This window comes from Rhinolophus hipposideros, assembly GCF_964194185.1.
Source record: "Rhinolophus hipposideros genome assembly, chromosome: 8".
Classification (NCBI taxonomy): domain Eukaryota; kingdom Metazoa; phylum Chordata; class Mammalia; order Chiroptera; family Rhinolophidae; genus Rhinolophus; species Rhinolophus hipposideros.
The window spans coordinates 76,895,954-76,922,780 of record NC_138054.1 but is presented as its reverse complement, the minus strand read 5'-3'; the positions used below and the strand labels follow the sequence as shown (position 1 = coordinate 76,922,780).

The window sequence follows — 26,827 nt, the reverse complement described above, 5'->3', positions numbered from 1 at the left end:
ACTGTGGGGGCCCAGAGGCTGGGAAGACACAGGACAAATGAAGGGGCTAAAGTCACAGACGTTGGACGTAGGGTGACACGAGGGGGTCTAGAGGCAGGGGAGACCCATGACCTGATTCATAATGGGGGTTCCTCAGGGAGAAGAAACTAGGACTCGGGAGAGAACAGGGGTCCTAGAGGCAGGCATCCCTGCACTTTGAAAATGGTGGTCCAGGGGCAGGGGAGACCAGGGGACATAAAAAAGGGCCCAGAAAAAGGGAGACCTGGGACTTGGGACAGAACAGGGGTCTCAGAATGAGGGGAGACCCAGGACCTAGGGCAAAATGAGGAGCTAAGAGGCAGAATCCCCTGCACCTGGGACAGACCAGGGGCCAGGAAGCCCTAGGGGGCAGACTGGGGAGGCTAACTGAGGCAGGGAGACCCAGGGTCTGGAGTGGAATGGGGGTGGGGAAGCCCAGATGCAAAGGTGATTCAGATCTCAGGCAGAAGGGAAAACTAAGAGGGAGGGAACACATGGCGTTATTTCAACTCCTCTGGGGCAGTGGCTGGTGACAAAACCCAGGCATGCCCCTTCCATTCCATCCACACTCACTCACCCCTTTCACAAGACACGAGGTGTGTATGGTTTTTTTTTTTTTTTTTTTTGCTTTTTTCATTTCTTTTTAATACAAACTTGGATCTTTGGGTGTGTCCTGCCAACAGAAAACAACAACAACAACAGAAGAGAAAACCCAAAAGAGTGAAAAATAAGAAAGAAAGAAAAAAAAAGCTCCCGCAAGAGGTTCTTCTCCCTCCCCCCCACCATGCGAATTTGCACACCACGGGACCACAGCAGGTTTACAGAATGCAATATACAATCCACGATTTATAATAAAACAGTATATACAATAAATAGGATATTGTTCATTTTTGTCAAACGACCTGTAGATAAATTTCTCAGTGCATACTTGCAGGGGCTCTGGACACCTTGAGGCCCCGCTCGCAACCTCTTGCACACGCTCTCTCTCTCGCTCTCTCTCTCTCTTTTTTTTTTTTGTCTTTTTCTAAAACTGTTTTGTTTTTAAGTTTTGTACATTTTTAAAAAGTATTTACAATTGCTGGTTTTGTGCAGAAAGGGCTCACCTTGGGCTTCTGCGTGGAGGAGATGGGCAGGGAGGGGTGGGGGAAAGGTGGGGTTGCAGGGGGTGCAGGTGGGGTGGGGCTGGAGGCAGAGGGGCAGGCGCTCCTGCCAGAGGATGATGTGGACACTGGGAGGGGTCTTGGCGTTGGTTTTTCTGAAAGCTGCAAAGAAACACAAGAGAAGAGGCAGAAGTCAGTGGCAGGCAGATACTGAGCTCTGAGAACAGAGAGGGTCAGAGTGGGACCCCCACCTAGTTCCTACCAGGATTCTGGGAGAAGCTAACCCCATTCTTCCTTCTCCCAGAAACTCCAAACAGCCCCCCACAAGACTTTGGACTGCTTTTGGCCTTCTCTGACCTTACTTTTCCCATCTGTAAAAATCAGTATGTGGTCCAAAGCCTATCCCAATGACAAGTAAAGGATGTGCCAGGGAAAGAGTCAGGGTTCCAGGCAGTGCAATTTGTTAAGAATTTGGGCTCTCAAGCCAGACACAGCTGAGTTCAAAAGCTAGCACCACCATTTAATAGCTCTATGACCTTGAGCAAGGTGGTGCACCTCTCTGTGAGCCTCAGTTTATTCATCTGTAAAATAGGGATAACTATCCCATAGGTTTGTTGGGAGGATTCAGTGGTTTAAGGCAGATTAAGCCTCGTACATAACTGCATAATAAATGATACCAATTACTAGTCATTCCTATTTTCCTGGGGCTTGGGCCAGCTAGGTTCTCAAAGCCTGGGTTTCCTCATGTAGCAATGAGTTTTGTAATTCCTCCAATCTAGACTGTTCCGAGAAATGACATAAACGGGAAGAAGACAGGGCCTTAACACAGCACAGGTGTGAACCATGGCTTTTATTTCTTCTAAATCCAACCCTCTCCCCAGCCCCTAACCAGTACGATTCTGTTGCTTAGAGGTGAGGAGGAAGTCTGTGAATAAAGGAATGAAGGAATTGCCCAACACAATACCATCTGTGTTGGGCTGCCCCTCTGCTTTCTTGAAGCTCAGGAACTCCCAAATCCGCAGTGCCTACAATCACCTGACGCTGGAGGGCTGAAGTACCTCCTTTCCCCAGAAAGTAGAATTATGTTTGTGGGGCCCTGACTTCCCTAACCAGACCCCAGCTTTGCTGGGATGAGCCAGGTGTCCAGAGGGACAGGGAGGAGCGACCATCCCACCAGAATTCAAGGACGGGGTGGAGGTGCTAAAACTGCCTTCTAAGACTCCTCAGCAAGCCAGTCTGCCCTCCCCCACCCCTGCAGGAACCCAGTAGCCACAGAAAGCCTTTCCTCCCGTGTCCTCTTTCTTGGCTTCCTTTCCTAACAGGGCCACATTTAAATTCTGCTCAGCCTCAGCTCCTGTCTGCTGGGCAGTCAGCCCTGAGGAAGACTTTTGTCCTGAGGCTGGACTTGCCAGGACTCCCCCAAGGCCAGGGGACCAAGGTGGGCTCCCTCGAGGTGCAAGGTGGGCGCAGCACACCACCTGGTGTCTCAGCCCAGGTGGCAAGCAGAGGTGTGAGAGGGAGGGCATCTTTGTTAAGCTGCCAGGCCTTCTGAAGGTGAGGGGAGGATGGAACATTAGCCTTATGGTTAAGAGGTATACCCGTTAGTGTGACAGCTGTATGATAACTGGGGTGACTAGGGCAGAGAGTACAGTTGGGATGGATGTCAACTGTCCACAGGGAGGGTGTCAAACAGAACAGCTGTAGAATAAGCAGGGTATCCATTAGGGGGCAGGACTGTTGGATCTGGAAGGACAGGTTCAGCTGGAGGGCTGGGGCACCTATCTGTAGGACAGCTTTATTGCAGTTGAAGAAAAGCTGCTAAGCTAAGGAACCTGTTGGGGTGACAGGTATAGTGTGCTGAGGAGACAAGTGAGGGGGAGACTTAGAACAGGCTGCTCCAAGCCATTTAGCAAGTGGATTGTACTGAACCCCTCCCTCCCTTGCTCCCCATAAGGGCCCCCGGGGCAGGCTGGGAGCCTCCTCACAAATCCCTGTCACCCCCACCCCCTCCAGCCCATAGCCACTGCCAGTGACCCTCTCCAAGCCAGGTCTCCATGGTGATCTCAGCCCAGCAGGCAGCTCCTGCCAGAACCATTCTCATGGTGCCGGCGGCCAGGCAGCAGGGAGGCTTTCTCACCCTCTGCTAAGCCATCACAGTCTCACCTTCCTCCTCCCACAGCCCTCCCCAGCTTTCATGACTTGGCCAGAATCTGGGGGATGATGGGGGATGGGGAGAGAACCAAATCTAGAGCCAGGGAGAAAGGAGAATGCCTGTGGCTATGCAGAACCCTGACCTCACTAGGTTCAACTCTCCACAAAACAGAACTAATGATCATGTGCCAGGTGGCCCAGTGCTGGGTACTGGAGACAAAGCAGAGAACAAGACAGACCTGGTCCCTGCCCTTGAGGGGCTCACAGAGCAGAGAGAAAAGCAAAGCAGACCCCAAACCAGGCAATTGTGACGAGGCAGGGAGATGAGGGCTGTGCCAAGAAAAGCCTCAGGGTGCTCAGGGAGCACAAAGGGGCACCCAGCCCAGCCTTGGCGGAGAGACTGTGGCTCCTCTACTCACTGCTGAGTGCAGCGCCCTGCATATGCTGGGGTCAAGAACGTCTGCTGACTGAACGACAGAGCGACGAGTGGTCTAAGGCCGATCAGTGTGTCAAGGTCCAGCTTAGGTCGTGCACACCTCCTGGACGCTTCCTTTAGACCACTGTTACCATAGCTACCGGTGCACTTGTCATTCCCTTCCCAGTTCCTCCCAGGCAGACCTGTGTGTGGTACCTCTCTATTCCCGATGCCAGCATGTGCCTGATGCCCCAGGACACCAGCCATTGTTCATGAGACTTAACCTTTTAGTGCCTCCATAATGTATGACCACAGTCACATGCCACTGAGTCCTCACGCTCTAGCAGTTTTACCATCTGAGGTACCAGGGCATTGAATGGTCTCTGCCTATCAGTGGGGGCAGGCTCTGGGGGCACTCCAAAGTGCTGCAGATCATGTTGTCTGGAGAGAGCTGCTCTCCCCACACATTCCACATTCATTTAAACAACCAGCAAACATGTATTCACACCCGCTAACTGCCAACCCAGGAACTAAGGTCTAACCACCCCCTCCAGAAGGGGGCCTCAACATCAAACAAGACCGTGGAGCTGACGGCAGAGATTGTATGGGAATTGAGGCTGACTTGCTGTGTGACCTAGGGCAAGTCCTTTCCCTCTCTGGGCTTCAGTTTCTACACAAAATAAGGGGGTTGAACAGGTAACGGGGAGATATCATTGGGCACTGAGAGTACCCCAAAGACAAGGGGGTCAGAGGCAAACCACAGCTCTCCAAAGGCTGATCCCCCCTCTGACATTCTCAGGCAAAGTCAGGCCAGAGAGTCCCTCAAATGTGGAAAGGAAACTGCTTCCTTTGGGGCTCAGACCACACCTGACAGATGGAGACACACTGATAGGTGAGGCTTCCCATTGGGGATGGGCGGGCTGTGGGTTGTGGGTGTACGGCTCCCCTCCCCACTCCAGGGGTTTTTCCAAAATCTGTGTCCACCAGAGCTGCTCTTAAACTCTAGTTCTGCCAGTCATTCTCTCCTTAGGGATCTTAACCCCCACAGCCCCTACTGCTGGGTGGTCAGAGAGGGATGCTAGTGGGGCCAAACAGGGTTCACATCCATTGTCGCCCACCAAACTTGTGTGACCAATGTGCGTATCTCCTACCTCTCAGAGCCTCCCACTGCTTACCTGTCCTGGGAAGAGGCTAGTCCCTCTCTAGCCTCTTGACTGGTGATACCTGTGTCAAGATGGGTGTTACCGATGGGGATGTATTAGGATGTGACTGGAGTGGAGATTGAGGAAAGGGCAAGAACAGTGGGACTGGGTGATTCCCCAAGGGCCCTTCCTGGCTCTCCCATGCTGTGCTTCCCTGCCAGGATGGCTGTGCGTCTTTGGGCGAGTCCCTTTCCCTCTCTGTAAACTGGCAGGGCTGTACTTGGAGATCTCCAAAAACCCAGTTAGCCCTGAGAGCTTGAATTGGTTTATTTACACACCCCTCCCCTGCTCCACTTTTAAGACTGTATCTGATGACAGTGGGCTGAGGACTCGTCTTCTACCCATTCCACAACATTTAACCTTTCCTCTCACAATTCTCTCTAGTCTACATGCTCTTCTTTGACTCAAGGGGAAAAAAAACAACCCTGACCCTGAACAGTCCCAGGCATGATGAGACACTGGGGAGGGAAATGGGGACAGTGCACAGAGATGAGTAACTGGCCTAAAGGAGCTGATGGCATGGAGAGAACATTCCCAGGAAGGGCTGTCATGGATGCATAAAGGGCTGGAGATTAATTGGGCCTGGGAAGGATCCTGGAATGCTTCTTGGAGGAGGTGATGCCTGAGTGAAAGATAGGAACTGACAGGTGGGAGGTGGATGGTATGTAAGAAAGGGCAGCGCAGGCCAGGAAACAGCTAGAGCAAAGGCATAGGTTATACTGAGGAAAGTCCCCTCCCCGCAAAACTCCCTCCTGATTCCACAGTCCAGGGCTGGAAAGGGAGGGTGTGTGAGAAGGTGGCCAGGACCTAAAAGAAGACTTGAATACCCAGAATACCAGGCTAGGAAGTTGGGGCTTCATTTTGTAGGGAAGGAGGCTGGAGAGGGGAGGATGCCAAAAGATGGTAAGCTTAGAATCAAAGGAGCAGACGTGTCTTAATCAATTAATCCAGTAAATATTTGGCAGGCTCCAGACACCACGCACTGAAAAGCACTCTGGTGGCCACGGGGTGGGGAATAGACTTGGGCAGAGGGTGGACAGATGTTGGCCAGAGACCTGGAAGGTGCTGGGTTCTCACCCAGGTGACCTGAGCTAGGGCTACAGCTTCCGAAACCTCGTATTACTTCAAGATCCATTTTTTTGCCTCCAGGAAGTTCTTGCTGTCTGCCCTGCTCATGGTTCCCAAGGGTGGCCTCTGGTATTTCTGGTGGGAGCATTTCATTCTCTCCCATGGAGAGTGATGCCCACATATACGCTTTTAATGAACACCTGTTTATAGGCTGCAAACTGCATGAGGGCAAGACACTGCTTATCTTGTTCAGTGGTACCCTCAGCACCAGCTGCAATGCCTGGCCTAGAAAAGTTGGCTGGTTCATATGCAGTGAACACAGAATTAACCTACTTGCCCCTGCCCTCCAGCAAAAACAGAGGGCACTATGGCAGCAAAAGTTATTATGACAAAGGTGGAAAATCTGCCAGGGGAAAAAATATGGCTTATTACAGAGTCATAGGAAATCTTTTTCAGATTATCTGCACCAAGAGAGAGGACTGGTGTGCCTAACTATATAGATAGGGATTCTAGCTGACCTTGGTCCTGATGCTCATTAGGCTTTGGGTCCCTTAGGGTGGGGCCTGTGACTTACCTTGTCTGGGGCCCCTTGGGGAGGACTCAGCCTAGTTGCTAAGGCAAAGACCTACGGGGCATTTCATCTCCTGCCAAAAGCCCCAAACCCACACTAGATACAAGATCCTTCTTCCTAGGAGAGAAGCAGGGACAGCAGGTGATGGAGGGCTGGCTAGAGAGTCCTAAGCATGCAGGAAAGGGTTAGGGGTGTGTGACTCACACAGGTTTTTATCTGCTCCCCATTTACTAGCCACTGATTACGTGCTTTCTATGTGCCAGGGACTGGGCTAAGTGCTCACGGGTAATCTCATTTAATTCTCATAAAAGACGCAGCAAGGTGATGTGACTCACTAGTCACAGAGCTGGTATGGGATGGAATCAGGCTCTGCACAGAGGCCTGTCTGTGCCGACAGGCACGCTCTTAGCTCACCCTCCCCACCCCCCAGTTTCAGGGCCTTGCTCCCTTGGGCTCTCCTTCCAGGTCCACAGGGATATGGGGAGATGGCAGAGGAGCGTGAGAGGGCATGTTCACGGAGAGATTAGATTTCCAGGAAATGAGGGCTCAGAACAAGAAGGCCTGGCCTGAAAATGGCTGCGGAAGAGGCAAGAGACAGGACTGGAGGGGAAGACAGCCTCAGGGAGTGGGAAGAGGAGCTCAGAAGAAGCAGGGCGGGACTGGCTGACCCCTGACGTGAGGGCCTCTTGCTCAGAGCCAGAGGCAAGATCAAGTGACCTCTTGAGGCTTCAAGACGCAAAGAGACAAAGCCCAGAGCAGCTGGGGCCTGGCCCAGGTCCGGGCATGCCTGCTGACCCTGGCTGGATGGTGGCCTTGGAAACTTGCTTTCTGCTCTAGTCAGGCCCCAGCTGGTGTAACCTTGGAGGACCTGTGACATTTCTCTTGGCCTCACGTCCCGGCCTGAGAGGGAATAGGGAGGAGAGGGAGGACTCGAGATTCCTGAACACCTTGGAGGGCTCTTTCTACCCTCCCACCTTGTTCCCAGGGTCTGGTAGCACTGATCTTCAGCCACGAGGGCCCAACGTGGAGCCAGTCTGTCTGGCTTTTGCTTTCCATTTAAGGGACTAGAGAAAATGTCTGCCTGGGCCCAGGTGCCCCACACCCCTTTCCTTCTCTGTCCCATTAGCTCAGCTCCCAGACCAATCTGGTCCCACATTTCCCACTCTGGCTCTTCTGAGCTTTCCTCGTCAAATTCCCATTGGGATGTGACCTACCCTTGTCCACAGTTCCCTCTGCCTGGAATGCCCTTCCCCCATTCTCCACGTGTCCAAATCTTATCTATTCTTCAAGGTCAAGTTCAAATGCAGCTTCTTCTACAGAACCTCAAAATCCATTTAAAATGTCAGACCCAGAAACAGTCGTAGGGAACATCCAACCAATCTGTCCTTTTCCAGGTGAGGAAATCGGGGATGTGGGGTGGAGAAGGAGCACCGTGGCAGAGTATGCAGCTTGGGGGTTGGGGGCAGTACTGGGTTCAAATGCTGGCTCCACCATTTACTAACTGTAGATCCCCTGGGCAAGGTTCATAGCTGCACCTGTTTCCTCAACTCACAGATTGGGGGTGGGGGCTCACCTCTCAGGCTGAAGGGTCAGTAAAGTGGGCCCAGCACAAGATGAGTCCCTTTTCTCACCAAAGGGGAACAGAAATGACTTCTGACCCCAACACCCATCTTCCTGGTGCACAAGCTTTGTTTCTCCTTGCCTCTGGGTACCTGCCACTTTCCACCAGGTGTTTTCAGGTTCTTTGTGTACTTGTTTTAGCTTCCTGGGGTGGAAGCTAAGCTCTGAGGCAGGGACCAAGGCTGCTTTGTCTCCCCGTGACTGGTACTGAGATGGGCACGGAAGGGCTCAAGATGTGAAGGTGAGCTGAATGACTGCTTCTCCAGTGCTCAGCATCAAAAGTGCTCACAGCTTGTTGGTGAATGAGCCCATCAATGTCCTCTCTGCTTAAGCCCTCTAATGACGTGAGGCTCCCTCTGTCAATTCTTCTTCCTCACCATTCTGTTTCCCTATATCCCGAACCTTCCTCATTCCCACAATAATTTTAATCAGTGCTTGGAACTGGAGGGTTGTCCTAGGTGAGGGAGCTGGTGTGCCATTTTAGATAAAGGGAGACAGCCCTATCACCACCTTGGTCCAAGCCTCCATCAGTGCTTGGTCTCCCTTCTTCACCACTCATGCTGCTCCACTGTGACCTTTGGCATATCCCAGCTGAGGGCTCACCTCAGTGGTTCCCTATTTGTCTTAGAATCAAGTTCAAACTCCTTCCAGATGCCCTGCATGACCTGGTCCTGCCTGCCGGGTCCCCTCACTCAGTGTAACTATCTTTCTATCAGTTCCTAAAAGCTGAGCTCCTTCCTGCCTCAGGGCTCTACCCACTGCTGTTCCCTCTGCCCAGAATGCTTTCCCCACTCCCTGTCTAGCTAACACCCCTTCATCCTTGAAGTATCAGCTTCAGGATCTGGTCAGCCTGTTATGGGCTCTCATGGCTTCCTAGCTTTTCTCCTCTTGCAGTCTTTCCTATCGTGATATTTACCAAATGCTTTGCATTATTCTGTTTACTGTCTTCCTCTCTAAACTGGAAGCTCCCTGAGGATCAGGATGTCATTTATGGTGTTCACTGTGGTGCCTCCCAATGCCTCGCACATAGTGGGTACTGGACAGATGTTTCTGGAACAACTGAATGCATTGGTTTGAGGATAGTGCTGTCAACTCCCAGCTCCGAGTGGGGAGCAGGGCCAGAATGTGGGGCTGGATTGCGTCCCAGTTCCTCCTGCGTTCAGGCCTCACTGGTGGTTCCATTATGTGTCTCACTGAGCTGTGACCTGCCCAAGCACCCAGCTCCCACACCCACTTATTTTCCCACCCAGAGCCTGGGAGGAATGGTTTTTGGATTATTTCACATTTCTGATTATCCATGAGACATCTCCCCTCCAGTGAGAAGGATCAAGAGTTTGACATTTTAAACCCTAAGCAGCTTCTCCCTGGTCTGCTTCAGATCTGCGGCTCTACTGCTTGCAATGAGGCACATAGGGAGCGGAAGGCCATTTTAATCTTGGCCTGGCTTCATTAGGAGGAAAAATATGCTGCCAAAAAAGAAAAAAAGTTTGGTCCATTGTCTATGCCATGCAGAGTTGCAAGAGCCTAAGAGATTATCAAAGGCAATTTCCTCGAACAGATGGGGAAATAGAGGCTGGAGTAGTGGTGGGGGTGGGGGAAAGCTTGGTCAAGGGCAAAGAGCACGTTGATGGCCAACTGGGAAATTGTCCTGCCCCGGGCCGCCTGTCTCCCATGTGCTGCCCTTTGCCACGTTTAGGTACCAAGGAGCTGATGTCAGGCAGAGAAAGGGTAATGAGTTTCCACTGACATGGCTTTAGGATCCTGAGTCGATTTGGCCTTGCATAGGCTCCCTAGAGCAGGGACGGGGTTTTCCAGTAGCCCTCTTATTCCTTCTCCAAGAAGAGACACTCCCAGGAGGCTTTGGTGGCAGCAGAGGTGAAAGGTGAGGGGCTCAGACAGGCCCCCAGGCCACTCCACCACCACCCACCATGTCCGAGCCAATTCTGTGACAGGTCTGTGGTCCAAAAGTGGGATCTGATGGGCTAGTTATGGCTCTATTTCTGGAGTAGGTTGTTCATCAAGAAAACGATTTCTCCCACCCCCTCCCCTTTTACCATTTTGGAGACATTTTCTCTCTTTTATTTTCCTTTTTTCAAACACAAAATATTGAGAATACTAAACTGTGACTCTAGCTACTGAGGTCACAGGGCCTGATAAAAACGTCTAAACATCTAGCAATATTTAACTGAGTCTTGGGAAAGCATTTGGCTTCAGGAAAGGGACTGGCTTTTTCTAGGCAGGAAAACTCTCACCTGGGGATAGACCCACTGGCTGCAGGTTCCCAGCACCCATTCTCCACTTTTGGATCCCTACCCCACATGCCCGACCACACTGAACCTACCTCAAGCCAAAGATGTTGAAAAATAGCCTTTGGGGGGTACCGTGGAAGACCAGGAAACTCTGGGCCATTTTGTGAAGTCATTGCAAAGTGTATGACTAGACATACTGGCTACACCTTTAGCCTGGCCCTTGCCAGACTGCCTCTTAGACTAAATGAAGCTCCTCCTAGGGAGACAAGGGAGCCCAGCAGGGTTGGTACCCTGGACCCTGGCAGATAACTAAGCAACCTGCTTCTCCCTTCACTTGTCTCACATAGGGCAATGCAAATGCCCTCCCTCCCAAGAGGTCAAGTGGTATTTCCTGGGACTCAGGTGGTGCCTGCCCAGGACCTAGCATGGATGAGGGAAATAAATGCTTGATGAACCAAACTAGATGGGCCCATCCAGTCTATGGTTCTCCAGCCCTTTTAATAATAGGGCCCCCTGACCATCCAAGCCCCATGCTGGGTTCCCCACACAAGCAACCCATCTCCTCCCTAAGACTGTTCCCAACATTTAATTCCAGACCCCTTCCTAAATTCCAAATCCCTGTTGTCAGGTTCTCAATCTTGTCCTTAAATCCTGCCTGCTCATCACTATACCTCTTTCCCTTGGCCAAGCTCTAATATCCTATCCTCATCCCTCCCACCCCTCAGGTCTCTGCCCACTACACCCACATCCCCAGACTCACCCAGGAATAAAACCTCGAGGTCCAGTCGGCACTTCAGTTGGCACTACAGGGAGGTGACGGTGAATGTGTCCTCAGGGTGAGGTTCCGCCATGGGCCCCAGGAAGCCGCTCTTGGGGCCCCCACCCAGGCCGGGATGCGCCTGCGGCATAAAGCCTGGATACCTGTAGGCGGTATCCTGCAGGGGCAGCAGCGAGTCCCTCGGCACGGGAGACAGGGTCAAGTCACTAAGGAGCGGGCAGCCATAGCCAGCAGCAGCTGCAGCGGGGCCACGGGGTGGACCGGGCGGCCGGGCCATCTCCAGTGGCTCCTTGTCGGCCTTGGGCGTGGCCGGTGGGCTAGCCAGGTGTGGGGCACTGAGGCATGCGGCCTCCGTCCTGCCCAGGAAGTCAGCCAGCAGCCCCGTACCCACCTTGCCTTCATAGGGTGGGCTGCGTGCAGCTGAGCCTGGAGGGTACCAATATGCTGTGCCCTTGCAGCTGGGGGAGTCATAGTGGGGCTGGCCCAGCGTCAGGTCCCGGCAGCTCAGGTGGGCCTGGGCTGCAGCCGTATGGCCCAGGCTGGCTCCCTGGAGCCCGTGCTTGAGGGGCTCACAGGCAGCCAGTTTTGTGGGTGGCGGCCGCAGCTCTTCCTTGAAGCCCAGTGTGGGTGAGCATGTGGGTGAGTATGCCTTCTGCAGGCCAGCATCAAACACCGTGGGCGGGTGTGCCAGTGGCGGGAAATGCTTGCCATCCAGCTCAGGGGCACCCAGGCTGGGTGAGTCGCAGTGGAAGCCTTGGCCGAAGGTGCCGTCAGATGGCGTGGACGGGTTCATAGAGTAAGGTCCCATGAAGTCACAGGGGTCTCGCTCGCCTACGCCAAAGGCCCTTGACTGTGAGGGTAGTGGTGACATGCTGCTGTCCCCACTGTAGTAGTCCAGGCCAAGGTCTGGGCTGTCCTGGAACAGCGGGTTGACCGGCTGTGGCTTGGGGATGAACTTGGCTTTGGCTGCCGCGCCACCCCGCTCTTTCTTGGCTGAGCAGGCCCCGCCGCCCCGTCCACCCCGTGGCTGCCGGGGCCCAGTGCTCCGTTTGGATGGGTAGCCTGAGGCAGTGGCAGAGGCCGATGATGGGAAGCCCAGATGTGAGGCCTCGAACAAGTCGACCTTCTTCCGCCGTCCACGACCCGGCTTGGAGCTGCTCTGAAAGAGGACACTCTGGTTCCAGTTGTAGCCGGGGGCAGATGATGCCTCATTCCAGTCCATCATAAGTTTTTCCAGGCTGGACAGGCTCGACTGGCCCTCACTGCTCGAGGCCTCACTGTTGGCACGCCTAAAACCGCCGCCCACTGGCTGATTGAACTGGGTGCTGTCAGAAGATGACTCTGAGAAGGTCTCAGACACGGCTGTCTGCTGCTTCACCTTCTGTGGCGTGTAGTTGGAGATGTCCAGGATCACGTTGGGCTCACTGACGTGGCAGTCGAAACCGGGATTATAGAGCTGACTGAAGGCCTCTGAGGCCCAGTCTAGGCCTCCATAGCCCTGCCGGAAAGGCCACTGAGAAGCCCCCGCAAACTGCCGACAGTTCTCAGGCGAGGGCTGGAAGGAGGAGGAAGAGGAGGAGGCGGCAGAGGCGGCGGAGGTGGCAGAGGCTGTGGTGCCCTTGGGCACCATGTAGCCACCAGGCGAGACAGTGCTGGCCCGGCTGTCACAGCGCAGGGGTGTGGGGGCTGAACCAGAGAAGGCAGCCCCCTCAGAGCTGTTGAAGAAGGAGGCCTTGCTTGGTGGCAGGCAGGGGCCACCAGAAGGAGGTGGGGCGTAGCCAGCGCTGTGGGCACTGCTGGGCGAGGCAGGCAGGCTGTTGCCACTGCCATAGGCAAAGCTGCAGTCCTTGCTGTTAGCACAGTCCTGACCTGTAAAGGGCTTTGCTGGGGCAAATACACTCTGTCCAGCCCCATAGCCACCGTACTGGGGAGGGTAGGTGTTGGTGGGCGGGTGAGTGGTAGGTGAGCGGGCCACGGCTGAAGATGGGGGAGCCAGCTTCGGGAAGGTCTCGGCTGCCCGGCAGTCTGAAGTGGCTGGGGTTATCCCGTAGCTCGCTGCCCGGCCTGGCGGGAAGGTCTGGCGAGCGGGCAGGACAGATTGGAAGGAGGGGTCTGCCCCAGCCCCACTGCTGCCCACTGCCACTGGGCTGGCCTTGGCTCCTCGGCTGGGGAAGGTGGTCAGGCCCCGCTGGGCAGGCAGGGCACTTGATGGGGGCCCTGCATAGTTGCCTGATGCCTTCCGGGATTCAGGGCGCGAGGCTGAGAGGGCAAAGTCCAAGAGGTCAGAGGAGTCATCTGAATCGAGTAGGGAGCGAAAATATCCGGTGAAGAGGTTTTGGCGCTCCTGGCTGAGCTCAGTCTGGCCCGCAGGTGTGCCTGTGCTGTAGTAGCTGCCACGGCCTGAAGCCCCACTCTCTAGCCCAGTGGAGGCAAAGGCTCGGGCCTCAGTCCCCTGGAACCCACAGTTTCGGCCAGCTTGCCCACCTGGGTGCCCATGGTGAGGGGCCCAGCCACCACCCTTGTCCCCGGCCCACTCAGCGCTGGCATCCCCAAAGCCTGGGCCACTGGGCACCTGCTCTGGGAACAGCGTCCCGTTCTTCCGGGAACGCCTTTTGCGCTTGGGCTTCCCAGTCACGGCATCCACCTCCCCCCGGCCCCGTTTGCGGGGGTGCCCCAACTCAGTGAGGCCGGGGCCCCCCATCCCAGCAGCTGCCACTGTCACCACCTTCTTTTTCTTGCCAATGCCCTCAAAGAAGTCACTGAAGGAGCATCGGGCTGCCTTGGCCGCATGACCCCCACCCCGGCCACCAAAACCGCCTGCTTTGCCACCACGCCGCCGGAAGCCCTGCACTCGATGCAAGAAGTGGGAGATGCTCTGGGTGTCAGGTGCCTGATGCACTGACTCGGGCTCACTGGGTGTCCAACAGCGGGGCGGTGAGCACCGCCCGGCACATTGGCTCTGGCGGTTCAGAAAGGCCAGCTTGGCAAGGACGTCTGAGTACTCGGCCTTGCTGTCGTTGGCGTCTGCGGCGTAGGATGGCTGGGGAGATGCCAGCTTCTGCTTCCGCCGCCGCCGTTTCTTCACCTCCGGCATCGCCATGGTGGCTGCTGCCACGGTGGCTGCCTCGGCTGCCACCACAGCTGGTTCCTTGGGCTTGCCAGGACCCAGCAGCAGGTTCTTAGGAGGACGGCCACGCTTACGCTTGAGAATAATGGGCATCTCACCAGGTGGGAAGACCACCACCACATTCCGTCCGTTGTTCTTCATCTTCAGCAGCGGGGTGGGCTCAGCCGACACGCGCAGGCCCAGCTCCTTGCCCTCCACGCTCAGGCTGCTGCTCAAGGACGATACCTTGTATGTGGTCTTGTTACGCCGTCCCAGTGATACGGGTATCTTGGCCATCTTCACCACCATGCGCCGCACACCGCGGCACTTGCTTTTGCGGGTAGGGACCACTGGGATCTGGGAAGATTCTGGCTCCAGCTCTGGGACTGGGCCTGGGCCTGGCAGGGCAGGAGGTGGTGGAGGCGGTGGTGGCGGGGGCTCGGCCAGGGTGGCAGCCAGCCCTGTGGGCATAGGCAGGGGCAGCAGGCGGCCCTCAGGTCCAGCATCTGCCTTGCGCCCCCGTCCGGCTTTCCGCCGGCGACACAGGATCTTTGGCCTATCAGTGCGCCGCAAGGCGTACTTGGGGTGACCCTCAGGCCCAGGGGGGCCATGGGGTGAGCACAAGTCCAGACGCAAGGGCTCAGCCAGTGGGCAGGGCCCTAGGGGCTGCTGGGGCTCCAGACGGCGTCCGGGGACATCAAGCAACTTGGGCAGGGGGTCAAGTGCCTGAGGGTCAAGAAGCTGGGACTCAAGGGAGTCAGGCAGGGTATCCAGGGCCTGGAGAGCCAGGCCTGGCAGCCCCAGAGGATCAGCAAGAGGTTGCAGGGGCGGCAGCTCCAAAGCTTCCCCGAGTGGCTCTAGTGCCTGTGGGTCCAGGAAGCGGGGCTGGGGGTCCAGGAGCTGAGGCTCCGGCTCAGGCGATGGTGGCTCAAGGGCCTGGGCCTCTAGCAGCTGGGCCTCAGGGCAAGTAAGGGAGGCCAGCTCACTGAGGATGTCGGCGTCAGCGAGTTCTGAGTAATCAGGGCCGTCTGGCTCAGGCTCTGGGGGCAGACCGGTGGCCGCGGCCGTCGCTCCAGGACTATGGCCTTGGCCGGGCTGGGGACTGTCCCTAGGCTCAGGCTCAGGCTCGTAGAGGGGGTGGCTGGGCCGCTCAGATTTGGCGTGGGGGGTGGCCCGCTCCTCAGGACTGCGGATGCTATTGGCCAGGCTGGGGGAAGAGAAGAAGCTGTACTGAAGGTCACCGGGGGGCGGGGCGGGCGGGCGGCTCAGCCGGAGCCCCCCACAGTCCAGATGCACGCCGCTGTGCTGCAGGTCCTGGGAGAGCCGGGTCAGGTCCTTCATGATGTCAATCAGCTGCACCACTGGACGTAGGCTCACCCGCCCGTTGTCCCAGCGACGTCGGGAGCTGCTGCCGTCTCCGGCGGGTGTGGGGCAGCGGGCCTGTGAGACAGGACGGGCCGCCCGAGGGGGCAGCGGGTCGTCCCCCTTGGCAAGGACTGGTGGGCGCCGGGTGCTGGGGTCCCGGCGTGGGGGTGGGCGCGGGTTCTCAGAGAAGGTGTGGGCGAAGGCCTTGTCAGGTGGGCTGGCTGGGGGCCGCGCGGGAAGCAAGGGCCGGGGGGTGGGGGGGCCGCCGGGGTAGTACTTGGGCTCCCGGAGGTAGTCAGGAGAGCTGCACACGGCACTGGAAGTCACCACCAGGCCCTGGGGCTTCACACGCATCCTGACCTTGTCCTCCGAGGGCCGCCGGGCGGGGCCGGGGCGGACATGAGGGTGCGAGAAGCCGGGACCAGGACCTGCCGGGCAGGATAGGCAGGAGGTCCCTCAATGAATACCCAACTCCTCATCAGCTCCCCATATCCTCAATGAGCCCCTGCACCCCCTTTAGTCCCCTCCCTAAGTCCAATCCACTTATTGACCCCTAGCTTCTCCCAAACCACCGCATGAACCACGAACCCTTCATGGGCCCCAGTTCCACTTATTGACAGGTCACCCCTTTTAGGCCCTAGTGGGAACAGGACACCTGCCTCTGAGCAGGAAAAACATCAGCAGGGCAGGGCGACCATTCCCGATCAAACTTAAGGAGAGGGCCAGGAAGTCCTATCAAGGGCAAGGCCTCCCTCCTTTCTGCCACATCCCCAGGGTTCCAGGGGAACCCCAGCCACTCACCCTCGGCTCTGCCACCTGGGCTGTCACACTGGAGATCTCTGTGGGCAACAAGACAGGCAACAGGAGATCTGAATGGTCTGCTGGCCAGAGCCCACTGCGCACCTGACCTATCTACCCGCCCACTGGCCCGGTCTCCTCCACACACCACCCCCAGCTCCCTTGATGCTCCCTCCAGCACACACCCCCGGCTGACCTGGAAAAGAGACGGCCCCCGTGCCTGGGGGCTCTGCCCGTCGCTGGCTGTCAGCTGGGGGTGCTGTGGAGCAACTTCGGCCTGAGCCCAGGCCTCGGGGCGTGGACAGCGCCTGGAAAGGACCATCGCAGCTCAGGTTTAGTGAGCACCTACTGCGCGCCAGGCACTGGGCTGGAAGCTGTCCAGGCATCGTTTCATTTAATTCTTCATACCAGTCCTGCGAGGTAGGGGCTATTAATAACCCCATTTTGCAGATGAAGAAATGGAGGCTCAGAGATTGAAGTAACATCATTCATTCATATACTCATTATTTATGGAGTGCCTACTTTGTACAAGGACTGGGTAGACAAACATCAGACAATCACAAATGACTTAATTATTACTGGGCAAAAAGCTGCAAAGAAAAAGTGAAGAGTGTCTGAGGTCAGAGCGATCATACCAGGGAGTCACCAATAATAGCTCATACTTTGGGGACACGTTCTCTGATGCCAAACACTGGCCTAAGCACTTTATATGGATTATTTCATCTAACCCCCCCTGCAAATCTGAGACCAATATGGTTACCACCCTCATTTTCACAGACGAGAAAACCAGGCACTGGAAGGTTTTAAGCACAATGAGGGCAAGATTTCTGTCCTGTTCATTTCCGTGTGTATCTCTCAAAACCCCGATCAGCACATGGCCCACAAGTGCGTTTCAAAACACATTTACTGAAGGGATGAATGGACAAATGAGGCGTACAGAGCACTCAGCCCTGCCTTTCCCATGAGCCTCTCTTTCATTCCTCTCCAGACCCACAAGTGTGACCCAAGAAGGAGGCGGAGGGAGACAAGAATGTAGAAAGGGACATTTTCTGACCCCTCGTCCACCTTTATCAGAAAAGTCCTCTCTGAACACACCCCCATCCCACCTATGGCCTTGGTCTAGTCCCTGCCATACATACATTCCCAGAGCACTCTCTACTTTACCTTCACAATATTTATCACAACTGCAATCGTTTACTTGTATAACTGGCTGTTCAGTGGGTCCCCCCAGAGCGTGGGCCCATCAGGGGCAGACAGAGATCGAGTCTGTCTTATTTACTGCTGTACCCCCCGACCCCAGGGCCTGGGCTATGGGTGCTACATGAATCTTTACCAACGGACTCCCTGAGGTGGTCTGGGCGGAGCTGGGATTTAGATCCAGGCATATCCGACTTCCAAGGGAGCCTGGAGACTCAGAGCCCTGGCTGATCCACAGGAGCTGGGATCTTGGGGAGTAAGGAGCTGAATGGGCCCTACCACTGTGAGGGTCTTAAAGACTGACCCCAACAATGCCTAGTGTGTTTGGCTCTGATCTGATCCCCGGAGCCCATCCCCCATAGATACGCGGAGACTCTTACTGGCCGTCATACTGTCTGTCCATTGCTGGCACCCTCCAGGAAGACTGCACAGCTGACTAGACCAGGGACAGGATGGAGTGGATAAAGACACTCCCCCACTTCCCTTTGGTGGACACCGATTTGCAACCTACAAAGCACCACCACATATACGACCAACTGAATCCTCATAGCAACCTGGGTGGCACAGTTTATAATGCCCGCATTACAGAGGAAATAGGCTCAGAGCAATTGTGTCACATAGCTGCTAAGTGGCAGGATTCCTAATTCTGCCCTATGTCCAAAGCTTCCTTGCACTCCCAGCTCCCAGCAACTCTCCTTTAGCCACTCCTAAAAGAGCTCCTTCTACAGCTATGGTTTAATTTAAGGCTGAGAGAAACCTTAAAAATCATCTAACCCACTGGCTTCCAAACCCTGGGCCTGGGGGAGCTGTGTGAGATTCCAGATACCCAGGCCCTAGTCCAGGGAAGTCTGACTCATAGATCTGAAAGGACATCTGAAAATCTGTATCTTCAATCAGCTCTTCCAGTGGGCAATGTTTTAGTGCCACCTCATGCCTCTCCCATTTTACAGATGAGAAAACTGAGACCCAAAAAGGGAAAGAGACTTTGTCCAAGGCATGGGAGGGCCCTTCTATTGCTCATCCAAGCAGAACATCCTTCTGTCCTTCCCTCTCTGCAGGTCCCAGACCTTAGTGGCTCCTCACTGTCCCACCTACTCAATCATTCAGGGTTCTATTCTATGCCTGGTTATAGACTGTGGACTGGCCCCTCGCAGACCAGGATCTCTGCTTCAAGAAATCCCACCGTTGCTCTTGCAGGAAGGACATTGGGTAACATCCTCACAAAGGAGGGAAGGAGGCTCAGACTCTAAAATCTCCATGTCTGATTTCCAATAGTATGGTTGACCCATAGCTCCTGGTGCCTTCCTTGAGATGCCTACCAGAAGCCATCCTCCCTCCCTGCTCTGCAGACCTCCCACTTAGGGCCAGAGGGTGTGGTCTTGGCAGAAGAGAAAAACCTCCTCCCCAGTGGTTGCTTCTGTTCCACCCACCCGTGAAGACCTTTGGGCAAATCCTCCTGCCAGACCTCCTGACTCTGTCCACTGCTCTCTTATAGCCTCCAGGATCTGAGGGAAGCAGCTGGCTCCCCTCCTTACCACACCCAGGCAGCCATTTTCTTGGACCCCTCCCAAGGGCACCACCTATCCCATGTCTGTGAACAAAGTCTAAAGGGTCCTTCTGTCCCTCTGTCTGCTTCTGAGCCTACCCCTGGGGACAGTAGGCGGCTGGGAGGGGGCTGGAGGCCCCAACCTGCTGTGCACAGTGCCGGGAAGCGCCAGCCCACATCCTTGAGTCCCCAGCCCCACCCTCCCTGCTGCGGCTGTGACCACCCCACCCCTTCCCCAGACCGCCTCCCCTCCCCCACCCACAGCCTCCCCAGGGGAGCCAGACTGCCAGCCCCAGCTCTCACTTCCGGCCTCATGACCCTCTCTCCAGCCTGCACACTCCTCCCCCCAACACCATTTCCCTCCCAGCTGGGATTGAAAGCCCAGGGATGTCCTCAAATGGAAACACTGCCTCAAAGCGGGGCTATTATTGCTGCTGTGAGACCCCCCAGCATCTCCCTTCAAGGCCTTTATCTCCCAGGATCTGCCCCATCAGGAACTAAGCATCACCCCTCTCACTCTCCTTCTCTTCTGCCCCCTCCCACCCACCCAAATGTATCCCAAGATCTTTCTCTAACCCCATTCCGGCCCCAAACCATAACAAAAATAACAATAATGAAAATAATAATGGCAACTGTCACTTATTTGGCATTTAAATGGGGGCACAGAGAGGTTAAGTAATGCCCTTAAGGACAAACAGCCATGACATAGAAGAGTTGAGTCTGAATTTAGGTTTGTTGGGCTCCTCTCAACCAAACTTCTTCACTGTCCAGAGAGTCAGCCCCTCTCCTGCAGCCTCCTCTCCTGCAGCAACTGTTCTAGTCTCAACCACCAGTTTTAATCTTTGACTTCTAATCTACTCCCTGACAGCTTCCTCACCCCCTCCCACCCCGGTGATCCTGATGCACTACTCTCCCTTGCCACTAGGTGTCCCCTTAGAGCCACTGATGCCCCCAAGGGGAGCAAGCCCCGCCCCACCCCCTGGAGCCATCAGCCCCCCCAACAACACAACACACCCCACCCCACCCTATCCCCAGCCACACAGAGCTCCTTTGTGCAGCCCTCGCCCACCCCCTTCCTGCCAAGAGCTGGGCACCTGGCAAGCAGGTCTGTCCTAGGCCCGCCCCCTGCCAGCCCCCTGCCCTGGGTGCCAGGTGTGCGGGCATCACAGCCAGCTCTGGTTGAACCCGAGGGTCACCCTGCCGGGTGGCCCTCCCTTCCTCTCTCCGAGGTCACCCAGGGACTGTGCTTCCCGCCCTGCTCCGCCCCCATCCCCTCCTGCCCTTGGCCCTTCCAGACTTCTGTCCTTGTCTTTCCTTCTGTCTCCCGGAGGACTCCCCTCCTCCAGCCCCACCAGGCCCTCCCCACAGCCTCTCACCCCCGCCCACCTCCTTCCCCAGAGAGCAACATGTTCCACCCCCCCTCCCCGCCCAGGTCTGAAGAACTCCTCCTCCTGGAAAGTTGCTGCTGGAAAGGAAGTGACTTCAGCGATTTGGCCACAAGGCTGGGCACTGCTGAGCCCAGCTCAGCTGAAGGCTTGCCCAGCCCACCTCCGAAGCGCAAATGGAGCCATGTGAACACACCACCCCCTCTGTGCACTCAGAACCCTGAACACACACTTCCCCAGTGACACACGGAGAGATGCCAGTGTCCATACACCACACCATCCCGGTGTACCCACATACCACCCCAGTGTATTCAGATTCTTCTCTCCACACCTCTTCAATGTATACTGGCGTCCTGTATACATACACCATCCAGTACAGCACACACAACACTCCAGGGTTCCCGTACCTGCACAGGACACACTGATTTCTGCACACTCATCATACCACACACACAGCCCTCAAACATCTCCTAGCTCAGTCTACTTAAATGACTCTCGTATGCAGAGCCCTCCGCACCTCAGGACAGAGCCCCCCGGTACACACCTGCTTGCACGCATGCCTGTGTACTTGCACATAACATGTCCTGTACTTTTACAGTGGGCACACACACACAGCCCTGTATCCTTTTCCTCTCATAGCCCAACCTTTCCACCCTTACAATCCCAGGAGGCCCCGCCCCCAGACCTCAGGCTCCAGGAATGCTCCCTTGGAAGTTGGGTGGGGTCCCCAGGCAGGCTGGGCTCTAGGAAGCTTCCTGGAGCCCTGAGGCTTCATGTGTCAGTTCAGGGAGTTGCCTCTGCAGGGCAGGGTAGCCCCACCTGGCCTCTGTAGCTCTTGAGCCTGGGTGGGCTAATGTGGGCCAGGAGTAGGGAGGTAGATTCTGCCCCCTCTCATCCTAGGAGGGCAGCCTAGCATACCTGAACTACCCAGGTCCTCTCAGCACCTCACCTTGGCTGGCCTCTCAGCTCTCTGCTTCCAGATTTCAGTCCTGGGGGTCAGCTACACATATTAGGCACTCTAGTTTCCACCTCTGCCCTGAGTTCTGCTCATTGTCACAAACCCTTTCCCTTCCCAGTTCTCTCAGGTCATCAAAGAGCAGGGAAGAGTCCCCAGACTAGGAGGCAGGAGTCCATCGGCCTTGCTGTATACCCATGGGTCTCAGTATCCCATGTGAAATTTGAGTAAGTTTGGTTAATATATTTTGATTCTATCAAGGGCCTCTTTTTGGCCTAAGCTGGGAGGGGAGAATCCCTGCTAGGATGGGGAAGTAAGTCCCCCTGATCTCTTCCACTTCCTGTGGGTAGCCCAAGCACAGACCTGGCTTCCCCATACGTTGTTACCTACCCGAGCAGGCTGTGTAGACAGGCCCAGCTCAGCAGGAAAGGCCTGTGTTCGCCAGTGATTCGAGGGTGGTCTCCTTGGCAGCCTGAGAGTTGCCCCGAACGCGGGGCCCTCTGCACACACTTAGCAGGGTGGGCTTTGGGGTCCAGGCCGATGGGTAGTCAGGCAGGCAAGCTCCCATCTGTGGAAGCAAACACAGCACCACAGGCATAAGCACGGACACAGGGGGACCAAGAGGCCATCCTAGATGGGGTTCACCCTTGCACACAATTAGAATAGCTCAAACCTCATTTCACTTGGGAGTTGTGAACCTTGAAACATTAGGTTCCTATTGGGAAGCAGTATCTTTGTATGTGTAGGTACACACATATGCATGAACATGAATACCTACGCTATGGTGGAAAGAACCTGGTCTTGGGAGTCAGATAGTCCTTGGCTCAACCCTTACTAACTCTCTGATCTTGGGCAAGTCAGTTAACCTCGCAGGCTCTCAGTTTTCTCATCTATAAAATGGGGAGATTGGGATCAAATATATGGTGATGGAAGGAGAACTGACTCTGGGTGGTGAACACACAATGGGATTTATAGATGATGTGATACAGAATTGTACACCTGCAATTATGTAATTTCATTAACAATTGTCACCCCAATAAATAAATTAAGAAAAAAGAAGAAAAATGGGGAGATCTTGTGAATGTGGAGGAGCACTGTGGGAAAACTTAAATGCTAAGAGTTTGTTCAAAGTGATGGCGTATATAGATTTCCAGGAGGGGATGTATATGCAGCTGGCATTTACTCTTCTCTATCAGCTACTGGTTATGTCTCTTGTTCTCTTTAATAGCCATAGCCCTTCTCACCACCTCCCTGCTTCCTGACCACTTGTACGCCTCCTTGAGGTCTGCACTGGAGCCCAGAGGGGGTCTTGGAACCAGGCTTCGTGAGCCTCCTTGCAGGTTCTGATTGTCTGGGAATTTGTACCATGTTTTCCCGAAAATAAGACCTAGCCGGACAATCAGCTCTAATGTGTCTTTTGGAGTAAAAATTAATATAAGACCCAGTCTTATTTTACCATAAGACCCGGTCTTACTTTACTATAAGACCGGGTATAATATAATACCGGGTCGTATATTAATTTTTTCTCGAAAAGACACATTAGAGCTGATTGTCTGGCTAGGTCTTATTTTCAGGGAAACACGGTATGTGTTAGAGATCCCGCCTGTATAAATGTATGTCTGTGTTGAGTTGTCTGGGTAAATACACCTGCATGTGGGTTCCTGGGTTTATTTATTATTTAGCCTTCTGTATGCTTCTCTGTGCATTTCTGTCTGTCTGTGCAGGTACATGTGTGTTTATGAGTGTACATGTATGGGATTGTGTGTTTGCTCAGTTGTGGTCTGTGATCAGCCGTGTGTGTGTGTGTGTGTGTGTGTGTGTGTGTGCGTGTGTGAGACAGATGTGTACTTGGGTTTGGTGTCTTCAGTTAGACATGTGGGTGTGTGCATTTGGGTCTATTCAGCTTGTGTATGTCTGGCTGAGCTTGCATTTGCATGCCTGTGAGGACACAGGTGGAAGTGTGTGTGCCTATGTGTGACAAGGTGTGCCCAGCTGTGGTCAGGCTATGAGTGTGTCTGTGTATGCACACACTCTGCTCGGCTCTCTACATCCCGCTGTGTCAGGAACAGAACCGGCTTCTGCCTGTCTCAGAGCTCTCTGAATGTGTGTGGGGAGAGGGGTGGGGGGGAGCGGCTGAGTCTCTGCTGTCCCTGCAGGTTTCTCATCCTAAGGCCTGTGACTGCGGGTACTGGTGTCACTGTGGATCAGTGTGGCCTCCCTCCTACTTGTGCATTTCTTTGGGTTTTCAGGGTCATGGTATGACAGCGTGACTGGTCACAGTGTCCTTGTGGAGCTGTTTCACCATGGATGGGTCAGTATGGGCTCATGCGTATGTCCATGCATGTGTGAGCTGTATGACCTTATATTTGTGTGTCTGTGTGTGTCAGTGGGCCCTTGTGCGGTGTCATTGTATGTCTGTGCCAGTATAGCTGTGTGAGTGTCAACATGTGTGAGAGGATCTGTGTGCCATAGTGTGCCTGTCAACCAAGGGTGCCTCAGTGTCTGTGTGGTACCTTTGTGTAACTCGTTAGTACGTGTGTGCGCATGTGAGAGGCCCTTTGTGAGACAGTGTGTGTCTGTGTCACTGTGTTTGTATGCCTGCTTCCCTTCTCTCTCTCTCTCTCTCTTTCTCTCTCTCTCTCTCTCTTTTTCTGTAGGAGCCAGACAGCTCCTACAAGCCTGGATTAGGGACAATTTATCCACAGGCAGAGAAGGAGAATTCCAACCTGCCAGAGTCTCCCTCCTCTGATCTGTCCCCCCTTTCCCCGTGGTTGGGTGGGCACAGAAATGCAGCCCAGCAGCTCCAAAGCCCTCAGGGAGCCCCCACCTCTGCAGCTCCCCAGAGGCCCAGGAGGGCAGAAAAGATGGAAATCTGGGTGGCTCCAGAGCCTTCCAGTGGGGGTGGACTGGCTGCCCCCATCCAGGCCCCCACAGCTCAGCTCATCTTGGCCCTGTTTTCCTACATATGGTGGTGGTGGTGGGGGGAGTCTGCATGGGGTCTGCCTGGCCCTGGGGGCTGAGGGGAACCAAAGGAGCAAAGCTGCTCCCAGCCCCTCCACAACCTGATACTCCCCAACTGTAAAAAACATCAGCTCCCCCCACCCCCTGAAATGTAAATGACTGGGGAACTTGCACTGTGCCCACACAGGTTGGGGGAGCCCCTGGGAGACAGGGGACAGTACGGTGTGGGGAATGCAGCGAGAGGGGGAGCAGGGGCTGAGCTGGGACTAAGGCTCCCTTCACGGTGCTCCAGGCGCAAGGCAGAATCACATGTTTCCCATTAGCTGCTCTGGCCTCCTTGTTCAGGGGGTGTTGGCTGGGGGAGATTTGTTCTGGTTGCAGACACCAGCCGAGACCACACAAGAGAGAGAGAGAGGAGAGAGCGAGAGAGAGCGAGAGAGTGTTAGAGAGAGAGAGAGAGAGAGAGAGAGACAGAGAGAGAGAGAGAGAGAGAGAGAGAGAGAGAGAGAGAGAGAGAGAGAGATTGAGTGCCAGAGGGAGGGGAAAAAAGAGAGGGAGAGCGAGATGCACAGAGACACAAAGAGGGAGAGAAACAGAGACAGAGAGACATGAGAGACAGAGACAGAAACAGACAGGCACATACAAACACAATAGCAGAGAGACAGAGAAAGAGACTGGGGGACAGGGACAGTGACGGGGAAAGGAAGGCAGAGGTGGAGGGGCAGTCAGAGGCTGAAGAGCGGGTGTCAGTGAGGCAGAGTGTGAGTCAGACGAGGTGGGACGGAGAGGGAGAGAGCCAGAGGGAATGGCAACACTGGGGAGGCCAGTCTGACAGATGGGGACCAGAGGGTGACGGAGAGAGACAGAGGGAGACCTCGCGCAGGGCCAGGATGAGCCAGGGAGAAGGGCTGGGTGAGAACGGCTGCATGGGCAGCAGCAGGGTCAGGAGGGCAGGGATGGGGGACGCAGGCAGTCAGGTTGAGAAGGTGGTGTGGGCCGGGGGAATGGATGCTCCGAGATGTCCGGGCGGGGGTGGCCAGCGCGCCTGGAGCCTCCCGCCTCCTGACCCTCGAGCCTCGGAGAGATAACAGGCCCGAATAGTGCTGACTTGCGGTTCAGAAATCCAATATCCTCCGCGGCACACTAATCGACTACCTGAGCTCCTGGCCCGCGCCGAGCTGCCCCGATTAATCCTGCGGCTCCACAGCTTTAATTAGTTTAACAGTTTCAGGGGCAGAAAAGGCAGGGAATAGGGTCCCCCAGGCCTGCGGGACACAGCCCCCCCATGCGAACCCTGCTTGGTGCCTCACCTCCCCAGTCACACCTGCCCCAGTCCCAGAGGGTCCTGTTCCACACTGTCAGAAAAACACTAGGTCCTTCCTCCAGGGGAACAGTCCCCAGGGTTGGCACCTGGGTCAGCAGGTAGGTCATGTGAGACTGAGGCACCCCTACCCCACACTCACGAGGGCTGGCTTCCTCTGGCCAGCCCTTTGGGGCCCGTTAGGCTCCATGGGAAGGTTCCACCCACTGTCATCTCCACACCACTAGGCAACATGTTGTCTCTTTAGGGTGACAGACAACCTCCCAACAGCATGAGCTAATCACACATATTACTCCCCACAACAGCATGAGATGGGCACATGGTGACATCTCACACATACCCAACAGTCAGAGACAGGCATGAGTCGGTGACTACCCTCCTAACAGGATGAGTGAAGCACATAACCTGTCACTTCCCCTAAAGCATGAGATGGGCACATCTGATACTCCCAGACAGTATGAAACAAGAATATAGCTGTCACCCTCGAAATGGTGTAACTAACATAACAACCAACCAGGCACCCCCACAACCAATAATGGATGTGAAATACACGGAGAATCTCTCTGTGTGAGAGATCACACACACATACACATAAACAAGCCTCACCTTCCAGGTGTGAGAAGGCTACAGATCCCCCCAACCCACAGTATAAGCCCGGGAAACGACCTCACTCCTTCCCTCCAAACTGCAGCATGGGTACACAACGTATCACCCCGACTGCTGCAGACAGGTGACAGCCCACTCCCACCCCTCCCCCATCAATGCCAGTCTGGGTGGTGCTGTCCTCTGCCTGCAGAGGCGTCACAGCTCACAGGGCATGAATGTCACCCCAGTACTGCCAGAGCCGGGCACAGCCGCACGTTGCCCTAGTGACAAACACCACTGGCCCCAGGAGGAGGTGGGGGCGCATAGGGCTCTGCATGTGACCTTGGTCCCTGGACACCAGGAGGAGAGGCACCATGGTTTCCCTCCAGGCTAACCCAGCGGCCCCGTGCTGGGGGAAGACGAGTGCTGGGAAGGA

The 26,827-nt window shown here is 55.2% G+C and overlaps 1 protein-coding gene across 8 annotated transcripts in view; it reads right to left on the bottom strand.

Annotated features, from left to right (window-relative positions):
- Window positions 1–650: 650 nt before the first annotated feature.
- The window catches only part of AHDC1 (AT-hook DNA binding motif containing 1), a 64,507-nt gene continuing 38,330 nt past the window's right edge, over window positions 651–26,827 (bottom strand). For 6 of the 8 annotated variants that reach the window (XM_081055465.1, XM_081055466.1, XM_081055468.1 and 3 more), the window contains 5 exons: window positions 21,915–22,092; window positions 16,638–16,749; window positions 16,445–16,482; window positions 11,155–16,071; window positions 651–1,280 (listed from right to left, as the gene is read on the bottom strand). In XM_081055465.1, coding sequence (XP_080911591.1) covers window positions 11,198–15,997 — 4,800 coding nt within the window. In that variant the 5' untranslated portion in view covers window positions 15,998–16,071; window positions 16,445–16,482; window positions 16,638–16,749; window positions 21,915–22,092 and the 3' untranslated portion in view covers window positions 651–1,280; window positions 11,155–11,197. Of the gene's footprint in view, window positions 1,281–11,154; window positions 16,072–16,444; window positions 16,483–16,637; window positions 16,750–21,914; window positions 22,093–26,827 lie in introns of those variants that run through there. The other 2 variants (XM_081055469.1, XM_081055470.1) reach the window with 2 other exon arrangements.